Below are 17,564 nucleotides of genomic sequence, written 5' to 3' on the forward strand. Positions count from 1 at the left end.
TCCTCTCCCTTTTGATGTCTTTGCCTTTTATTTCTCACATATATTTCCTTTCTTTTCTTTCTTTTTTACATAACAAAGTTCCATTTAAATAAGGTCCAGTTGCTTCATTACAAGCTTGTGATCGTTTCCCAGTTTTTAATCAGACATAATGGGAAACTGTACGCCTTGTTGCTCTGTGCTGCATTTGCTTGGTATAACATAGTCCATTATGGAAATTTAACAAAAGGGGTTAAGGCAAATTTGAACAGTCAACAACATGGGAACTGGTCTCTTTAGCCCGTCACAATGCCTCTGGGGGCAGTGGATATTTTCCACTGGGCATCCATTGTGGCTAATACATACTTGAATGATGGATTCCAGATATCCTGGCCAACCCAGTCCATGCACAGGTCTGCAGGTATTTTAATGCATGCTAATAATTTTGGGGAAAAGCTAATAAGAAAACTTTCAGTTAGCAACATGATTCAGTTAGCAAGCTAACTGAGCACTTTTTAAAAAACATATTTCAAATTTCTGAAAGGTATTTGTATTAACTGATATTTCCCTATGACAGAGTGAACATGTTAAGCTTGACAACATCCAACTACACACATAATATGATGAAAATTACGAAATATAAGAGTAAATACTTACTTTGCAACTTTCTGCTGCCATTGAAGAAATACAAAATGCTTGTAGGAATTGAACTGAAAATGTGAAAAAGGATTATTTAAAGGGACAGTTACCCCATAATGACAGCAATTCGTGCAAAATGTTCGATATAATTATGAAAATAGAATATACATGATCAAAATTACTCCTTTTATCAAATAGATGGTTGTGGACAATTAAACTGTGTAATATTTTTTTATTTAGTATCATTTAAGCAGTTATTAGACAAACTGTAGTTAGCAGAGCACTGTGTGGGACGTGCCAAAATCACATACTTTCAATGAATAAAAACGGTATAAAATGAAGGAAACATATTTTAAATGTACCAATATGTGAGTAAATGTTTGGCCATTTATAATATGACATCAGAGTTTCATTATTCTGCTACATTTTCATGATGACTGACTGATTCTGACGAGGACACCAAAGGCACTTTATAGTGATATTGACTCAGCTGTCTGGTATTGTATTGTTTCAGGTGATGGAAACCCCAAAGAAAGCAGTCCTTTCATCAACAGCACTGCAGCCACAGATGTGGAAAAGACCCAGCAGTACGACGGCAAGAACATGGCTCTATTTGAGGTGGGGACAGTTATCTCTGGTGTTAGAGGTGTAAATGTGTGTGTTTTACAGCTGATGCAGACGATTTCCAGCCTCATAAAACTGTCCATCCGCATGTTTGTGCCGCAGGAGGAGATGGATACCAGTCCAATGGTTTCCTCCTTGCTCAGCACTCTGGCCAACTACTCCAACCTGCCAACTGGCAGCAAAGAGCACGAAGAAGCGGAAAATAATGAGGAGGGAGCACGTCCATCTAAAAAGCCGGTCAAGGTAGAGCGCTGCACCTGATTTGTTCTCGTCTACTCTGGGGCAACAAGAACTAGAAGACCATTGATGTTGTGTTTTATTTAGAAGATTGGTGGTTCAATCCCCCTCCAAGTGTCAAAATGTCCTTGGGCAAGGCACTGATCCTAAATTTCTTTGTAGGCGCTACAACCCCAATCCCAAAAAATGGGATATTCTTGTCTGATAAAGTTTTCCAGCTGCTCAACAGTTATAAATCTCACTTATTATTGTTATATTTTGTATCAGTAGAAGTTGATGAGGCCTCATGTACAACTGGGACGATGGGTGCAGATAACGAACTTAAAAATGGACAGTTAATCACAAAACTTTCACGTAAAAAGGATGTGAACATTTGGACATCACATGAGCCAGATCACAGGGCAGAGAAGTCATGCAAAGAAATGGCCCATTTTTGCACATGTGCAAACATGCTTGTGCTGATTTATGAAATTCACCCTGCAGCTGGAGACAGTTTCACATCAAACTGCAGCAACCGAAGGCAGTCAGAGCATCACTGACATCTCAGCATCTTTTCCCTGTGTGACTTTCATCGGTCCGTTCACTGTTCTCTTCCATCTCATCACAAACTAATGGCTGCAGACCGATCACCTGACAAAACAATGAGGAAAACGTCATCTGCCACTTTGTCTGCTTAGAGGAAACAGACGAATCTCATAAACTAAGAGCTCGTCTTTCTCTCCTCCGCAGGATTACTATATGTCTCTAATCCTCTTTCTATTGAAAATCCTTGTGTCATAAATTTCAAAAGCAAAATAAGAGATTGTAACCCTGATTTCAAGCCTTCCCTGTGTGATGTAAGCCCTGAAAACACTGAAAACACTTCTTTTTCTTCACATTATATGCTGTTTGTGTGTGTCTGTGCATGTTTTCCAGGCACCGCAGCTTGGCACGCTGATGGGAGTGTACTTGCCATGCATCCAGAATATCTTTGGGGTGATCCTCTTCTTGCGGATGACTTGGATGGTCGGAATTGGAGGCGTGTTTGGCTCTTTCATAATCGTCTTCATGTGTTGCTCTACGGTGGGTTAAACTGCCTGTTGTCCCCTCAGAAAGCAGATCTATACCTGAAATAAAATAAAATATATATACCTGTGTGTATATATACCTGAAGATCGAGAGATCGAGATCAAGCCATCAAACTCGGTTCCTTTGTACAACACATGGCCCATTACTGGAGTTCATGTGTGTACAATTCAGTGTGCAGATGTTGAAGATAAATCCACCAGCACCACATGCACCCTGTCAGCGGTTGCTGCTTTATCAACATTGTACTCTCTTTAGATAAAGCAATACTCACTGATCCTTGAATATGATGATTTAAAAAATATCTCCGTGCCTCTGCTGACACGGGAAAAGTGAACAGCTTGTATTCTTAGGCAGGTTTAACATCTCTTTGTGCTCTTAAAAGTCTGTTTTATGCCAGAGTTCACATACAGTATTGTGCAGTGTCGTAAAATGAATATTATAGAGAAGTGAAGTAATGATGCTAAACCAAACGTATCAAAGAATGTGCAGAATTTGTTTCAAAATGTAGGAAAAAATGTGTTCTCAAGAGAACTTAAGGGGCTTGTCTAATGTAATTCAACAGTTTATTAGTTAGATTATTAGTTTATAGTAGAAATGATGTAAGTTCTTGCAGATAAATTGTGCTGAAATGATCTTCTGGTCCTGTAACAGACAGAATCACCGGGGAGACGTGCTAAAGCAGAGTTTCTGTTGATATTCAAATGAATCAGCCATGGATGTTTTTCTCTGCTCGCTTTCTCAGTTTAAGACCTCGCTTTCAGCCATGTTTAATTTTGATTGCTCACCTGTGACCTCTCAGAGCCCCATAATAATCCTCTGATGCCTGCTGCTGTTTTCAGACCATGCTTACAGCCATCTCCATGAGTGCCATTGCAACAAATGGAGTCGTACCAGGTAACAGAACACCTGAGGGCACGTGTTAGTCTGTGTGTTAGAGCGGTGCAATAAATCCTCTGTTCGTTACCCACAGCTGGAGGTTCTTATTATATGATCTCTCGCTCTCTGGGGCCTGAGTTTGGTGGAGCTGTTGGGATCTGCTTCTACCTGGGCACCACATTTGCCGGTGCCATGTACATTCTTGGCTGTATTGAAATCCTGCTGGTACGTGCACTTAATCATCAAATAGCATGTTTCAAAATGTTGTTTGCTGCATTGGTTTTAGAGATATCTGTATTCGCTCTGTTTTAAGCGGGGTTGAACGTTGTACTCATGAGTAGTTCCCTCAGGTTTGAGGATCAGAAGGCTTCCAGAAGGGTGACATAAAGCTAAAATCTACTGAGAATGAAGCCAAACTTTAACAAATGAACTGCTCTTTCCAGCACACTTATCCATTTTCTAATTTTCTTCAACTCTTCTTCATCAAACTTCTCCACATTTTGCCTCAACTTCATCCCTCCTTCTAATGCCTCCTCCACTGTCCTCCCTTTGTCCACGCTTTCAGATTTATATTGTTCCTCAGGCAGCCATCTTTAAGATCGAAGGTCTCGAGGGGCCAGAGGCAGAGTTGGCTCTGCTCAACAATATGCGAGTATACGGCACCATTGTGCTGAGCTTCATGTCGCTGGTGGTGTTTGTGGGGGTCAAATATGTTAATAAACTGGCGCTGCTCTTTCTGGCCTGCGTCATCCTCTCTATTCTGGCTGTTTATGCTGGAGTCATCAAGACCGCCATTGACGCGCCTGTCTTTCCGTAAGTGACGCTGTCATTCGTAGGTCGATGCTCGCCTGTGTCACATGACGACAAAGACTTTTTCTGGCTGTCTCTGCAGTGTCTGCATCCTGGGGAATCGAACTCTTGTCTCCAAAGCGTATGACATCTGTGCGAAGGTCATCGAGATAGACAATGAGACAGTCACCACCAAACTGTGGAGGTCCTTCTGTGATTCTGAGTCCCTGAATGCTACTTGTGATGAATACTTCACCAACAACAACATCACAGAGATACAGGGCATCCCGGGGGTCACTAGTGGTATCCTAGCAGGTAGGTTTATAACCAAAAATGGGCTTCTATCTCTTATCAGAATGGCGGTTTGATGCCAGCTAAACTAGCTTATTCACTCATTTTATATGCGTTGGTCTCCCTCTCTCTTTCTGCCAGAGAATCTGTTTGGAAACTATCTGGAAAAGGGGGTGATCCTGGAGAAGCGTGGGGTCGTGTCCAATGCAGATCCTGATAGTCCCACAGTCAACACCAACCGCTACGTCCTGTCTGACATCACCAGCTTCTTCACCCTGCTGGTGGGAATATACTTCCCGTCTGTAACAGGTTAGATCCAGAACATTTTACCCTCACCTCGTTGATTTCAAAGGGACATTCATGACAAAAACATGTCAAGTTGTCCAATCAAGTGGAGTCATGAGATAATTGGTCAGGTGTCTGTTGAAAAAGCAACACTCCAGATTAGCCAGTCAGCGCAGACTGATGCTATTCTCATTACTGAACGTTAAACATCTCTGGTTAGATATCACTGGTCAGTAATTGGTTCCAGAAAATCCTTTTCCCCACTGAAATAAGGCTGAGTTGATGCATGCTGTTGTCTCTGATTTCTGACAATAAATGTTGCATTTACACTTGTTTTTGCTGCCATCTTGTGGCCAAAAGGAAAACGTGTCATTGCAACTTTAACAAGACCTTTTGGTACACACTCCTCTCACCGCTGTGCAGAGTATATCCTTTGCTCATTCCTTGGTTGGCATATCTGCCGTCATCCCTCCTAAACTAAAAGCTGTGGAGTGACCTTTACAGTTCTTCATGTAAACTTATAGCATAGATGTTCTCAATTCAATCGTTACAAACACCACACCTTCACAGATTAAAGAACAGGTTTATTAAACCAAGAGTTTGAGCCTGTAGACAGAACTGTTTTTAAGAAGAGGCTATATATGCACAACAATTACATATAGAGCTAACTTAGTTTTGGACACCTTAATGGTACAACATGCAACCTTAGAAGAGCCCCCGATAGCAGCCAATAACAACAACACAGCAGCTATGAGCTAACAGAGCTATAGCACACGTTCATTCATTCATTCTTCTTAAAGTATTGGTGAAATAAAGACAGATAATGCCTTATTTAGAGGCTGCATCCTCTAAGCCCCTTTAACTCCGTTATATGGATCTCCAGTTATCTAAATATCTTCCGAAGGACGCCGACTTTCACCAAACTGTTCTCGGTGAGCAGATGAACGTATTTCATGCCGGAAATAAGGTTTAAAAATACCGGAGTTCCCCTTTAAGGAGACGGATAGAGATGGTATGAAGGTATGAAAGTATGAAGCTTTGCCTCATTTTGCTCCTCTTGTAGGCATCATGGCTGGCTCCAACCGCTCTGGTGACCTGCGAGATGCTCAGAAGTCCATCCCAATAGGCACCATAGCAGCCATCACCACCACATCGACCGTGTGTATCCTTCACTGTCGCCACAGCCTATGAAATGGAAATCATTGAAAAAGCTGATATTACACTTACTTAATATATGATTCTCAGCCATGTGTTCCTCAACTGTTTTCTTTCTCAGACATGTCATGTGTGGTGCTGTTTGGTGCTTGTATTGAAGGCGTAGTACTTCGAGACAAGTAAGCCTGATTATGTGCATTTGTAGATGTCAAATATACCAGAAAGGTTTGTCCAGATTTAAATAAACTACATCAGATTAATAGAGAATAGTCTTCCCACTGCTTTCTATTTTTCACACACTCCAGGAATCATTATTAACTCATTTAACTCCAAACTCCTGCGTTTCCTGTGAACACTGAAACAAAGCTCTGGTTTTATTACTCAAGCATAGTATCTTCCTTTTTCAGTTTTGTGATTTTTCAACATTTCTCAACACATTTTACACAGAAACCTACGTTAATAACGTCTTTCCCATATTTCCTCTAAGATCTTGTGGAGACTAGCACTCGTCTTTAAGCGTGATATCATTTTTTAAACATCTTGAAGACCTCTGCGACTTAGAATAAATGTCCCAGAGACAGAAAGTCAAAAGGAGGGATCGTTTTCTGCTAACACACAGAAAATTACCTCAGTTTACCTTCGTTAATCCATCTCCGGTGGATCTCGCTATGCTCATTAAATATGCAACTGTGTAAGAAAACAAAAAGCTCAATTAAGGGGAATTAAGGACGTGTTGTGCTGCTCCGTCGCCGCTGAGGAGAGCCAGAAAGGATTCCTCACTGAGCACCTCTTGAACTTTAACGTGCAGAGTGTTGTTTTAGGTCTGAGTTCTCGTCTTTTTCTTCAGGTTTGGTGAGGGGGTCAATGGTAACTTGGTGATCGGCACGCTGGCGTGGCCGTCTCCATGGGTCATTGTGATTGGCTCCTTCTTCTCCACCTGCGGAGCAGGACTTCAGAGTCTGACAGGAGCTCCACGTCTGCTTCAGGCCATCTCAAGAGATGGCATCATCCCCTTTCTTAGAGTGAGCACACGTGCGCTGTAGCATTCAAACATGTCATAAAAGGCGTCTTTTCGACCTCTCGGAGTCAGGGATGCTGCAGAAACAAATATCACAGGGTTAAAATCCCATTATATCTGTACTTTTTGCACTGTTGCAGGTTTTCGGGCATGGCAAAGCCAACGGGGAACCCACCTGGGCGCTCTTACTCACAGCTAGCATCTGTGAGATTGGCATCATCATCGCCTCCCTGGATGCAGTCGCCCCCATCCTCTCCATGTAAGAACAACTGTGCACGTTCCCCTCTGAACACAGCCACTGTGCCTGAAACCCTCTCACTGTCCTATCTCTCTTCGCTCGCTCTCTTTTTAAAGGTTTTTCTTGATGTGCTACATGTTCGTCAATCTTGCCTGCGCCCTTCAGACCCTCCTGAGGACACCGAACTGGAGGCCACGGTTTAAGTTCTACCATTGGTGAGTGTATGTGTAAGAAATCTGTTTTGTTTTCTGGTAAAATGTGAACGTATGTGACAGTATAAACGTTGAGCCTCTTATGGAGGACCGAGTTTACATGTTTCCAAATCATTCTGCTCATGGGGCACTAATTGAGCTGCTTGACTTACACAATATGACTGAGAAGTGCAGTTTATAACCCTAAGATCTTCCAGCAGGTCGAATCTTCTTATAATCTTATCTTATATCTTAATCTTATATCTTCTTATGTTAGCTACAAAGTGCTTAATGGAACGGCTCCCATCTACTTGAATGCTCTTGCAAAGGCTTCTGTCCCAACTGGGTCCCTCCGTTGGTCCCAGGATTGTCGTCTAGCAGCTCCTACACCACGCCTAAGACAATCCAAACTCTGTTCATGTGTCGTCCCACGATGGTGGAATGAGCTACCGAGCGCTACCAGAACAGGGGCGTCCCTGTCTATCTTCAAGAAGCTCCTGAAAACCCAGCTCTTCAGAGAGCATCTCCTATCCCAGCACTTACCTTGTACTTCCCTCCCCCCTCTATCTCTGCACTTTATCTTTCTGCACTTCCTTCTATGCCTGCACCCTATCTCTACTCTGTCCCCTCTGACAGAGTCGGACTCCTGGGTTCCTTCTATGTAGCTTATTGTTAGCTTCTTATATAGCTGTTATATCTTCATTTGTAAGTCACTTTGGATAAAAGCGTCTGATAAATACAGAAACATAAACATAATGTTCTCCTGTGCGGCCTTGGTTATCGTGGCAGGTTGGAGCTTGCTTATCCTGTCTTGTAGGGTCATCTTAGCAGAAAAAGACTGGACAAACTGTGGTCGTTGTTGTATTTCAGCCAGCCGTGTGAAGCTTGTTACATCCTGTCACCCACAGGGCTCTGTCTTTCTTGGGTATGAGCCTGTGCCTGTCCCTCATGTTCATCTGTTCCTGGTATTACGCCATGGTCGCCATGGGCATCGCCACCTGCATTTACAAATACATTGAGTTCTGCGGGTAAGTGACCGTGGCAGCACAGGACTTTTGCTTCATTATCGTGCTGAACAGAGAACCTGTTTACCATGAATATGCTGTGAAACAGAGCCGAGAAGGAGTGGGGAGATGGCATACGTGGCATTTCGCTCAGCGCTGCAAGATATGCTCTGATGAGGCTTGAGGAGGGACCGCCACACACCAAGAACTGGAGGTCAGTTCAGTTCATCCTCAGAGTTTAAGGTTCTTGTTTTGAGTTGTAATTTTAGGAAATAGTAGATCAGCAGATTTGTGTCTGTGGACAGGAGCATTGTTTCCCTACCGTACTTCTCTGTTAATTCTAAGGCCTCAGATCCTGGTTCTGGTGAGTGTGGATGCCGAGCAGAATGTGGAGCAGCCCCGACTGCTCTCTCTGACCAATCAGATGAAAGCAGGCAAAGGTTTAACCATCGTTGGTACCTCTGTTCAAGGAACCTTCCTCGACAATTACACCGAAGCCCAGAGGGCAGATCAGGTCCGTAGCTCCATCACATTGTGACAGATTCAGAGTCATATTCCCAGACAAAGGCCTAATCCTCTTACTGTGTGTCTGCAGTCTTTGCGTAAGCTGATGGAGACAGAAAAGGTAAAAGGCTTCTCTCAGGTGGTCATCTCCTCCAACCTGAGAGATGGAACATCCCACCTGGTCCAAGTCGGAGGACTCGGAGGTCTGAAGCACAACACCGTGATGGTCAGCTGGCCCCTTAACTGGAAACAGCCCGAGTACTACCAGCAATTTAGGAACTTTGTCGGTAAGGCAACTTGGCTTGTGAAACAAAATGCAATCTACTTATGAAGCAAAGAGGGGGGTTAGAGACTGTTTTAGGGCTTGTGAGCTCTCCTTTGTTCTTTGTTGATGATTAAAGAACAGAATGTAGTCTTGGGAAGGCTATCAGAACCGTAGGAGCAAATAAATGTGGTCAAATCTGTCGTCGACAGTCAAAAATGCTGTCATGGATGTTTGTTGGAAGCTGGTCTGAGGTTTGGAAATGTCTGTGAGCCGTGGGGAAATTTTGCCAAGGGTCAGATGGTTGGAAATGATGCAAAGACACTGATCAGTGTGGCTTTTTTTAATCACCGTTCCACCTCCAAGTCAAGAGGAAAGAGGGCCAATGTGTGTGTCAGTGAGTGAGAATAACTCCTTGACACTTGGAAAGGAGAGGAAATGCGTGGGAAAACCGAGGACTTGTTAAAAATGATGGTGTGGATCCACAGAACTTTCTCGAAAACAGTGAAATAGGATAATAGGTTTGGGATGGCAGCGCTGTGTGTCAGTTTATGACCACAAAACAGTCGAGTCAAAGTTCTTTTTACAGCCCATCGTTGTGCGAGTCTTTACAGATACTACATAGAATAGGACACTGTAGACAAAAAGAGTAGAATAGAGTAGAATAGAGTAGAATAGAAGTACTTTATTCATCCCAAACAGGGAAATTTCTTTGCAGTAGCAGCATTTACACCCGAGACAGTGAAATAAACGTAGAAGCACAAAGCACCTACTATCAAGTAGTACTATAGATAAAAATGTACAATTCAAGTACAAATATCGTCTGTATACCACAAAATGTGCACTTGTGCAGTATTAAAGTGTACCAGTAGCAGTATGTTTAACAGAAAATATATCTAAAGTGCATGTAGAGAATAATGAGCAGTGCTTTCAGCTTTTATTTAACAGTGTGATGGCATGTGACAGCGGAGCTGAAGCAGCCTGTGTGAGAAGGCGCTCCGCTGTCTGACCACGGTGTGATGGAGAGGGTGCTGATTATTATCCACAACAGCTTATTCAGTGTCCTCCTCCAACCTGAGACCAAGTGCAGTCTGTTGGTGTCGCTGGCTGCTGCCCCGACACACAGCAGCAAAGAAAACGGCAACAACACAGTCACAGGAAATGCAAAGAAATAAAACGCATGAAACAAAAGTAACCTGCAAACCCTCACTGTGCCTTAGCTTGTTCTCAAAGTTTTAGTGTCTAATATCAGCTGTTTTGTGAGAAAGGTGCAGAAGAAGAAAAAGTCCTAAAGCCATCAGACGGTTTATGCATGAAGAAAGTTCTTCATCTAATAGCTTGTGATCACTGAACATCAGACGGTGTGGACGATGCATTTGTTCTATTCACACCTTCTTAATACAGACTGTATTAACCATTTAACACAATTACTAACACAGTTTGCTGAAGCCGATTTGTGTCTAAAGGGGCTTCGGATGCTCTTGAAAGATCCAAATCATGTATTTTTAGAGCCAATCCAGTCCTGCTGCATATACTGTATGTCTTTTGAGTCGAGAAAGAGACTTGTTTCTGCCACATTCATGCCTGATGTCTCGTATACGCCTACAGTCCCTGGATACCGTGCTCGTGTTGGATGGTCTCCTCTGTCTGCTCGTAGACTTAATCACTGGCATATTTTGATTTATAAGTCTATTCTAGGTCTGCTCCCATCCTACCTTCTGACCCACATCAGTCAGAGGAGCACAGAAGCCGATAAGCTTTGCTCTCAGGGTCTTTTTTACTGTCTTTTTTCCGAAAGTCAGAACTGAACTGGGGAAAAAAGGCGTTTAGGTTTGTAGCTCCATTGACTTGGAATAAACTAGAAAAAGACCTGAAACCTTTAAAAGGTTGTGGAGCGACTTGGAGGCAGACACATCTGGCTGCAGATGTTTTGACTTTTTATCTCAGAAGCAATTCTAATTTTGACCTGATTCTGTATTTTTTTGTGGGGGTATTTGTCTGAAACTGTTCAACGTATCGCTGCCCTTCTTGGCCTTAAAAAAATAAGGTTATTCCTGGTTAAATAAAGGTAAATAAATAAAGAACTGTACTTTATTGACAGTTTTATTTCTTTAACTGTATAAGTGCTCATAGTCCATATATTGGTCAGGGTTCTTTATTACAGAAGGTCGTGGATCTTTATCAGAAATGTGTTTCAAAAATCAATATTAGCTCATATTTCTTTACCCAAACTTAATTATTATAGTTATTATCAGCATGTATAAACTAGCATAGGTTAGAAACTCAACCTTATATGGTTTTTATCCGTTTAGCTTCATTATGAGATGAATGTTTGAACCAACAGAATGTGTTTCAGATAAAATAAATCCTTCAATATTGTCCACATTTCCTCTGCAGAGGTGGTCAGAGAGACAACTATTGCGAGTTTGGCCCTATTGGTTCCCAAAAACATCTCCAGCTATCCATCGAACGGAGAGCGCTTCACCGAAGGCCACATAGACGTGTGGTGGATTGTCCATGATGGAGGGATGCTGATGCTTCTGCCCTTCCTGCTGCGTCAGCACAAGGTGGGGGACAAAAAAAAAGGCTGTGATGGGTTTAATATGATTTATGGGGGAATTGAACCAGTATAAAGTGTATTTAAGGAACAATGGAGACATTTTAGGAAAGTTTTGTGCCGTAGGTGTGGAGGAAGTGCAAGATGCGCATTTTCACCGTAGCACAAATGGATGACAACAGCATCCAGATGAAGAAAGACCTCATCACCTTCCTCTATCACCTGCGCATTGATGCTGCTGTCGAAGTGGTGGAGATGGTGAGAGATCTGTCCGACACATCATGAGTTCACAAACAAACCCTGCCAGAAGATGACCTCTTTTGGAAATGGTGTAAAAAAAACTGTTCTGTCCTGAGCAAGCACCAGGAAATGTTCTGCCACAGACCAAATCTTTTCTCCATATTACAAATATATATTATATATATATATTAGGGCTGTCATAGATTGATTAAAAACAATTAACGCGTTAATTAATTTGATCGCGATTAATCGATTTGATCGCGATTAATCAATTTGATCGCTTTTAGATCGATTAATCGTAGAATTAGCAATTGGCTTAATAAATAGGTGAAAAGTCACTTCAGAGTTTTGAATCTGATGTGTCTAATGACTGCAGTTTTTCATTAATTTAACTGTCATTAGGCCCTGTTCTGTTTGTTGTCTACAACTTCTTCAGTTTCAAGACCATATTTTTGTGGCTTTTTATGTGCTGTTTTTTTTTTAAATAGATACGTCAAGTGGGTCTACAATGCACTTTTTTATTTGAAAGAAGAAATAAAAGATTAAAAGTGATTAAAAGAAACAAAAGTGTTTATTTGATTCTAACTCTATATTTTTAATATAGAGATTAATCGCGAGTTAACTATGAAAAAAATGCGATTAATCGCGATTAAAAAATAGTTTGTCAGCCCTAATATATATACTTTTAAAGTATTCAAATGACATCCAGTTGATTCATGGAAATGTGTTTTCCCCTCAAAGCTTGACAATGACATCTCGGCTTACACCTACGAGAAGACGCTGGTAATGGAACAACGATCGCAGATCCTTAAACAGATGCATCTGACCAAGAATGAGATGGAGAGAGAGGTAAATATAACTGGGATTGGCAAGCGTGACACTCATTTTAGTTTTTTCATTATCACTTCTTCTGCTTTGAATATCTACTCTTATGCAGGAACGTTGTCTGGACTTGTCCTCAGTGAGTCTAACGAACCTCAGGGGAAAATTAGAAACCAAATTATATATTTTTTTATTGCAGATCCAAAGCATTACAGATATATCTCGCGGTTCCATCCGGCGTAAAAACCCAGGCACCTTGCGGCCCCAGCACAGCACAGACGAGGGAGCCCGTGTTGCAGAAAAACCAGAAGATGAGGTAATTCAGCTGTGGCCATTTTTTTTCTGTATTCTCATTAGTGACAGACCTTCTAAGAGCAGTTTTCTCAGCAGTTTGACGTTGTCTCAGTGATTTCTCACTGACTTCCAGAGGTTCACCTTTGCTCTCTTTTCGCTTTTTCACCCTGTCACACTGTCATGTTGCGTGTTTGTCTCTCAGTCTGAGGCTGTGTCCAACCCAAAACAGGTACAGCTGATCCAAAGTAAGGATGCCGCCGCACCCACAAGCCCCACATCGCCTGCTGCGCCCCCTGCAGGAGGGGCAGAGAAGGGGAAGACGGTTACAGCAGCGACGCCAGAGTCATGCAAAGACCTCTTCAATATGAAACCGTGAGTGACCTGGCAGCAGACACAACACACTACTCACCTGTTTATACTGACAAATGTATTTTAGGTGTGTGTGGAAGATGGAAACAAGGCAAATTATCTTTAATTGAATGTGATTTAATTCATGTAATTTATCAGTCGTAATATGTGCTAAGATTTAATGTTTCTGGTTAATTTAAAGCAGGCGGTAGTCAGCACCAAAATTTGAATTCTGCTTCCTTCTTACTCTTTTTCCCACGCTCCAGCTTTCCATCAAGTTTGCTTAAAGGAGAACTCTGGTATTTTTAAACCTGGACCTTATTTCTGGCATGAAATACGTTCATCTACTCACAGAGAACAGTTTGGTGAAAGTCGGCGTCCTTCGGAAGATATTTAGATAACTGGAGATCCATATAACGGAGTGAACGGGGCTTAGAGGATGCAGCCTCTAAATAAGGCATTATCTGTCTTTATTTCACCAATACTTTAAGAAGAATGAATGAATGAACGTGTGCTATAGCTCTGTTAGCTCATAGCTGCTGTTATGTGGCTACTTGCAGCTATAGGAGAGCTAACGGAGGGATTTCTACACAGGCACTCTACTGGGACCACTTCATCCACACGCCCCCCTGCAGCACAGTTTATTCACTCCGTGCTCTGTGACAGTCGGCTAACTTCACACAGAGTTTGCTGCTGATAGTTTTGTGCAACATGGCAGGATATTTATCAGATTTTGACGACGTGAACGACGACTTTGAGTAAGATGGACATTCTTACCGGAGTGAATGAGCTGTGCTGCAGCGGCGGGCGTCGATGACATCATCCCAGTAGACGAGTGAGTAGAAAGCCCTCTATAAGCCCCTCGATAGTTGCCAATAACAACAACACATTCATACCGAAGCCTGTGCAAAGCTACAAATATCTACTCATCAAAACAGAAAAAAGAGGAATTATCAGCACCCTTCAGTCGGCTGGAGGTCACAATGCTCCACGGCTCTCCAGAGCTTCAGTTATGAGCCTTTTTCGGTCATTTTAGAGGATTTTATATTTCATTTGAATATGTTAATTTCATGTAGACAAATGTCACGCTGCTGATAATCAGAGAAACCAATAAAATACCTGCAGCTGTGTGTGTTGGTGGCTCTCCAGAATGTAACTCACACACTGCTGTTTCTCTTTGTCCAATCATGCTGCAGGGAATGGGAGAACTTGTGAGTATAAACACTTTGTAGCGAGACCTGCTGCCTGAGGTGAGCAGCTAAAACTGTGACCTTGTGTTTTCTTGCACCAGAAGCCAGCTCGACGTGAGGCGAATGCATACAGCGATGCGGCTCAATGAGGTCATCACAAAGAAGTCCAAGGAGGCGAAACTCGTCCTGCTCAACATGCCCGGGCCGCCAAAGAACCGAGTGGGCGACGAAAACTGTATCCTTCCCGTCACTTTCCGTTTTCCATGTCGGACACATAGAATGAGAAGCATCAGATGCAGCACCTTGTTACTTTTACACATTCAGGTGCAACAATCTGCAGTCCTTCACTCTGAATGTCTCAGACATGGAGTTCCTCGAGGTGCTCACTGAGGGTCTCAATCGGGTCCTCCTCGTGCGTGGAGGAGGCCGTGAAGTCATCACCATCTACTCCTGAGGGGCGTCTGTAAAAACACTGGCCTCCCATCCTGTCGCCTGCCACCCCCCCCCCCACTGCAGCGTCCCCAGGTGACATCGACCCGCATAGACTCACCTTTAAACCTGAAAGCAGCAGATAACATTTTAGGTTGTTCTAAAACTTTAGCAGAAACTTACTCAAGAAAAATGAAAGTTTGCTCACGGTTCTTTTTCTTTTCTCTGTTTTCTGTTGAATCAGCGTCCTGCTTTCAACTTTTCCCTCAGGAATGTTCTTTCATTCTCATTTCTACTCTTTTTTTTCAAGTGTTTAGTGTCAGTGTTATTTAAGTATTTGTTCTCCGGATCCCGTCTTCTTTGTTTCGTTCGTCCTAGCATGGTTGCAACAACCAGAGTGCTGTTGGTTAAACTAATTCAGTGTGTTAGATAAGGACTTCCTGTGTTCATGTGATGCATTCACACTCAGCTGCAGTATTACAACAGCAGAAGTGGGGGCTGTCTTTCAGTTAAATGGATCAAAGTAATTTTAGTGTCCCAAATATAGAATTATACAATCCAATACAGTTGATGTATAATGCACGACGGATCAAATACAAACACTGACTTGATTTCACAGGGATTTTAAATGACGTGATTAAGATATAGAAATATTAGATATATGTTTTACTCTGTTTATATATTTTATTTATGATGGGTGCATGAATAGAAATAGTTTGGCACTGTTTGAAGATCTATACCTCTACCTTATTAACCAGAATCACGAGGGAACGGCTTGTCTTGTTCTGTCGAAAGCTGACCAGCTCACAACTGCCAGCAGCTCTCTGTAAAGCCGACAGAAACCAGATCTGATGCTCGAAATGCAAAGCTCAAAGGAAGTAAAAAGTCTATAGAATTTTCTGTATATCTGCATAACCATCACCTAAAGCACCTTCAGATTTCAGAATTCCTCGGTTGGCAAAAAGAGACAGAAATTGAGCTATCGATCATTTATTCAGATGCATTATTCAATATCAAATATATGTACATGGCATAATATTTGATTATTATTTAATTACAAAACATGCAACCGAACGTTTCCAGGAACTTTATCAGTGTTGCTCATCAGCTTGTTGGACTTTTGGTTTATTCACTGTGTGGGAGAATTTCAACTCTGGGATGTCATTTCCTCATATGTGCTTCTTCCTTTTTATTGGTTTAAGATGCTATTTATTTATTCTTTGTTGGAACAACCTGTTTTTTCCATCAATGAAGGGGCAACAGAACATGCCCTGACCAATGCTACTACTGTGTTTTACAGATGGGATCATGCCCTTATACTAGAATATAAAGTTTTGGTTCTCATTTTAACATAAAAGAGGAGAAAAGCCCTGCTATGCACACCATGTTTTCCTCAATGTGCACATGATGGTGAACTTTAAACTCAGAGATACAGGCCAGCAGTTGCTTCAAAGTTACTCTCGTGACTTTGTAATCAGAAACCTTGCCATGGGAATGAGATTTGTTGGTTGACCACTCCTTGGAAGGTCAGCTCTTTGATTCAAATGTTCCTCCATCCGTTCTCAATCTCCCTGACTCTCGATTAGTGAAGGTCACACGCTTCAAGGACGGGTTTTGGAAGCATCAGCTGTTTTTCTGATTCTCCGCTGTTTGATGCAAACATCCTGTGAGACCGATTGTTGATCGTTAAATACAACATCCACCCATAACTATCATTTCTTCAACAGGTAAATGAACAAGTGTAATATTGTTACATTATTTACTTCACTGTGCTGTTTGTATTTGTTTCTAGAACTAGTGTAAAAATCTGATGATGTTTAAGATCATATATATGCAGAAATATACAGAATTTTAATGATGCCTAAACTTCACTGCATTTATCTATTAAAAAAAGTGTCAAATACATTTATATTTTGAGGGTATTCTTGCTTATTAGAGTCCACCAATTCTGTAACAATATTAGCGTGAGATCAGGGTACGTTACTTTACTCCGGAGCTGTTTATTAGGATGGAAACAGCATCTTCAGTATATCTGGGTTTTTGTGCAAACATGATTGTAAATAGTTGTTTTGATTTCCTCTTCCCTTTGGCCTGTTAGTGCCGTACAATATTTTGTTTAAGAAAGTCTGCATCACTTGTAACTCCTCTGATATCCTTTAATCTATTGTACGCATGTTCTTTTTGATGCCGTAGCATACAGTGTGCAAACCCTCCCCTCCTCATGATGGTGTCATTTTGCAAGTGAGTCATTCTGGTCAATAGTCTGCAGAAATATAGAGTCAACTCCCTCAGCCAGAGTGTGTTTTATGTATGTTTGTGACTGTTTCACTGAGTGTTCAAGACCAGTGTGACAGAGCTAAAGGGAACCGTTTGTATGAGGATCTGTGATTTTAGGCTAGTAGATTACAAATGAGTTTTATAGATATAAAATAGGCAGTTTGTAATGTCTTTGAAAATCTTACACTATTTTAAGTTTTATGATATCTTTTGCATTCATGTACAATTAATGGTTGGAAGAAACCATTTT

At 41.8% G+C, this 17,564-nt stretch overlaps 1 protein-coding gene across 1 annotated transcript; it reads left to right on the forward strand.

Moving 5' to 3' along the window:
- The first annotated feature begins 1,347 nt into the window (after positions 1 to 1,347).
- Positions 1,348 to 17,562, forward strand: slc12a5b (solute carrier family 12 member 5b). The gene is made up of 24 exons (XM_072367589.1): positions 1,348 to 1,482; positions 2,392 to 2,538; positions 3,384 to 3,438; positions 3,515 to 3,645; positions 3,986 to 4,233; positions 4,313 to 4,524; positions 4,642 to 4,809; positions 5,849 to 5,947; positions 6,062 to 6,119; positions 6,788 to 6,962; positions 7,099 to 7,217; positions 7,313 to 7,411; positions 8,296 to 8,415; positions 8,501 to 8,605; positions 8,737 to 8,905; positions 8,987 to 9,182; positions 11,555 to 11,724; positions 11,841 to 11,972; positions 12,696 to 12,803; positions 12,976 to 13,092; positions 13,273 to 13,442; positions 14,615 to 14,629; positions 14,710 to 14,843; positions 14,971 to 17,562. The coding sequence occupies exons 1-24, from the start codon at positions 1,348 to 1,350 to the stop codon at positions 15,060 to 15,062; spliced, it is 3,174 nt and encodes a 1,057-aa protein (XP_072223690.1). The 3' UTR covers positions 15,063 to 17,562.
- Positions 17,563 to 17,564: the final 2 nt, after the last annotated feature.

This window comes from Leuresthes tenuis, unplaced genomic scaffold (assembly GCF_036924035.1).
Source record: "Leuresthes tenuis unplaced genomic scaffold, fLeuTen1.0.hap1 SCAF_16, whole genome shotgun sequence".
Taxonomy (NCBI): Eukaryota; Metazoa; Chordata; class Actinopteri; order Atheriniformes; family Atherinopsidae; genus Leuresthes; species Leuresthes tenuis.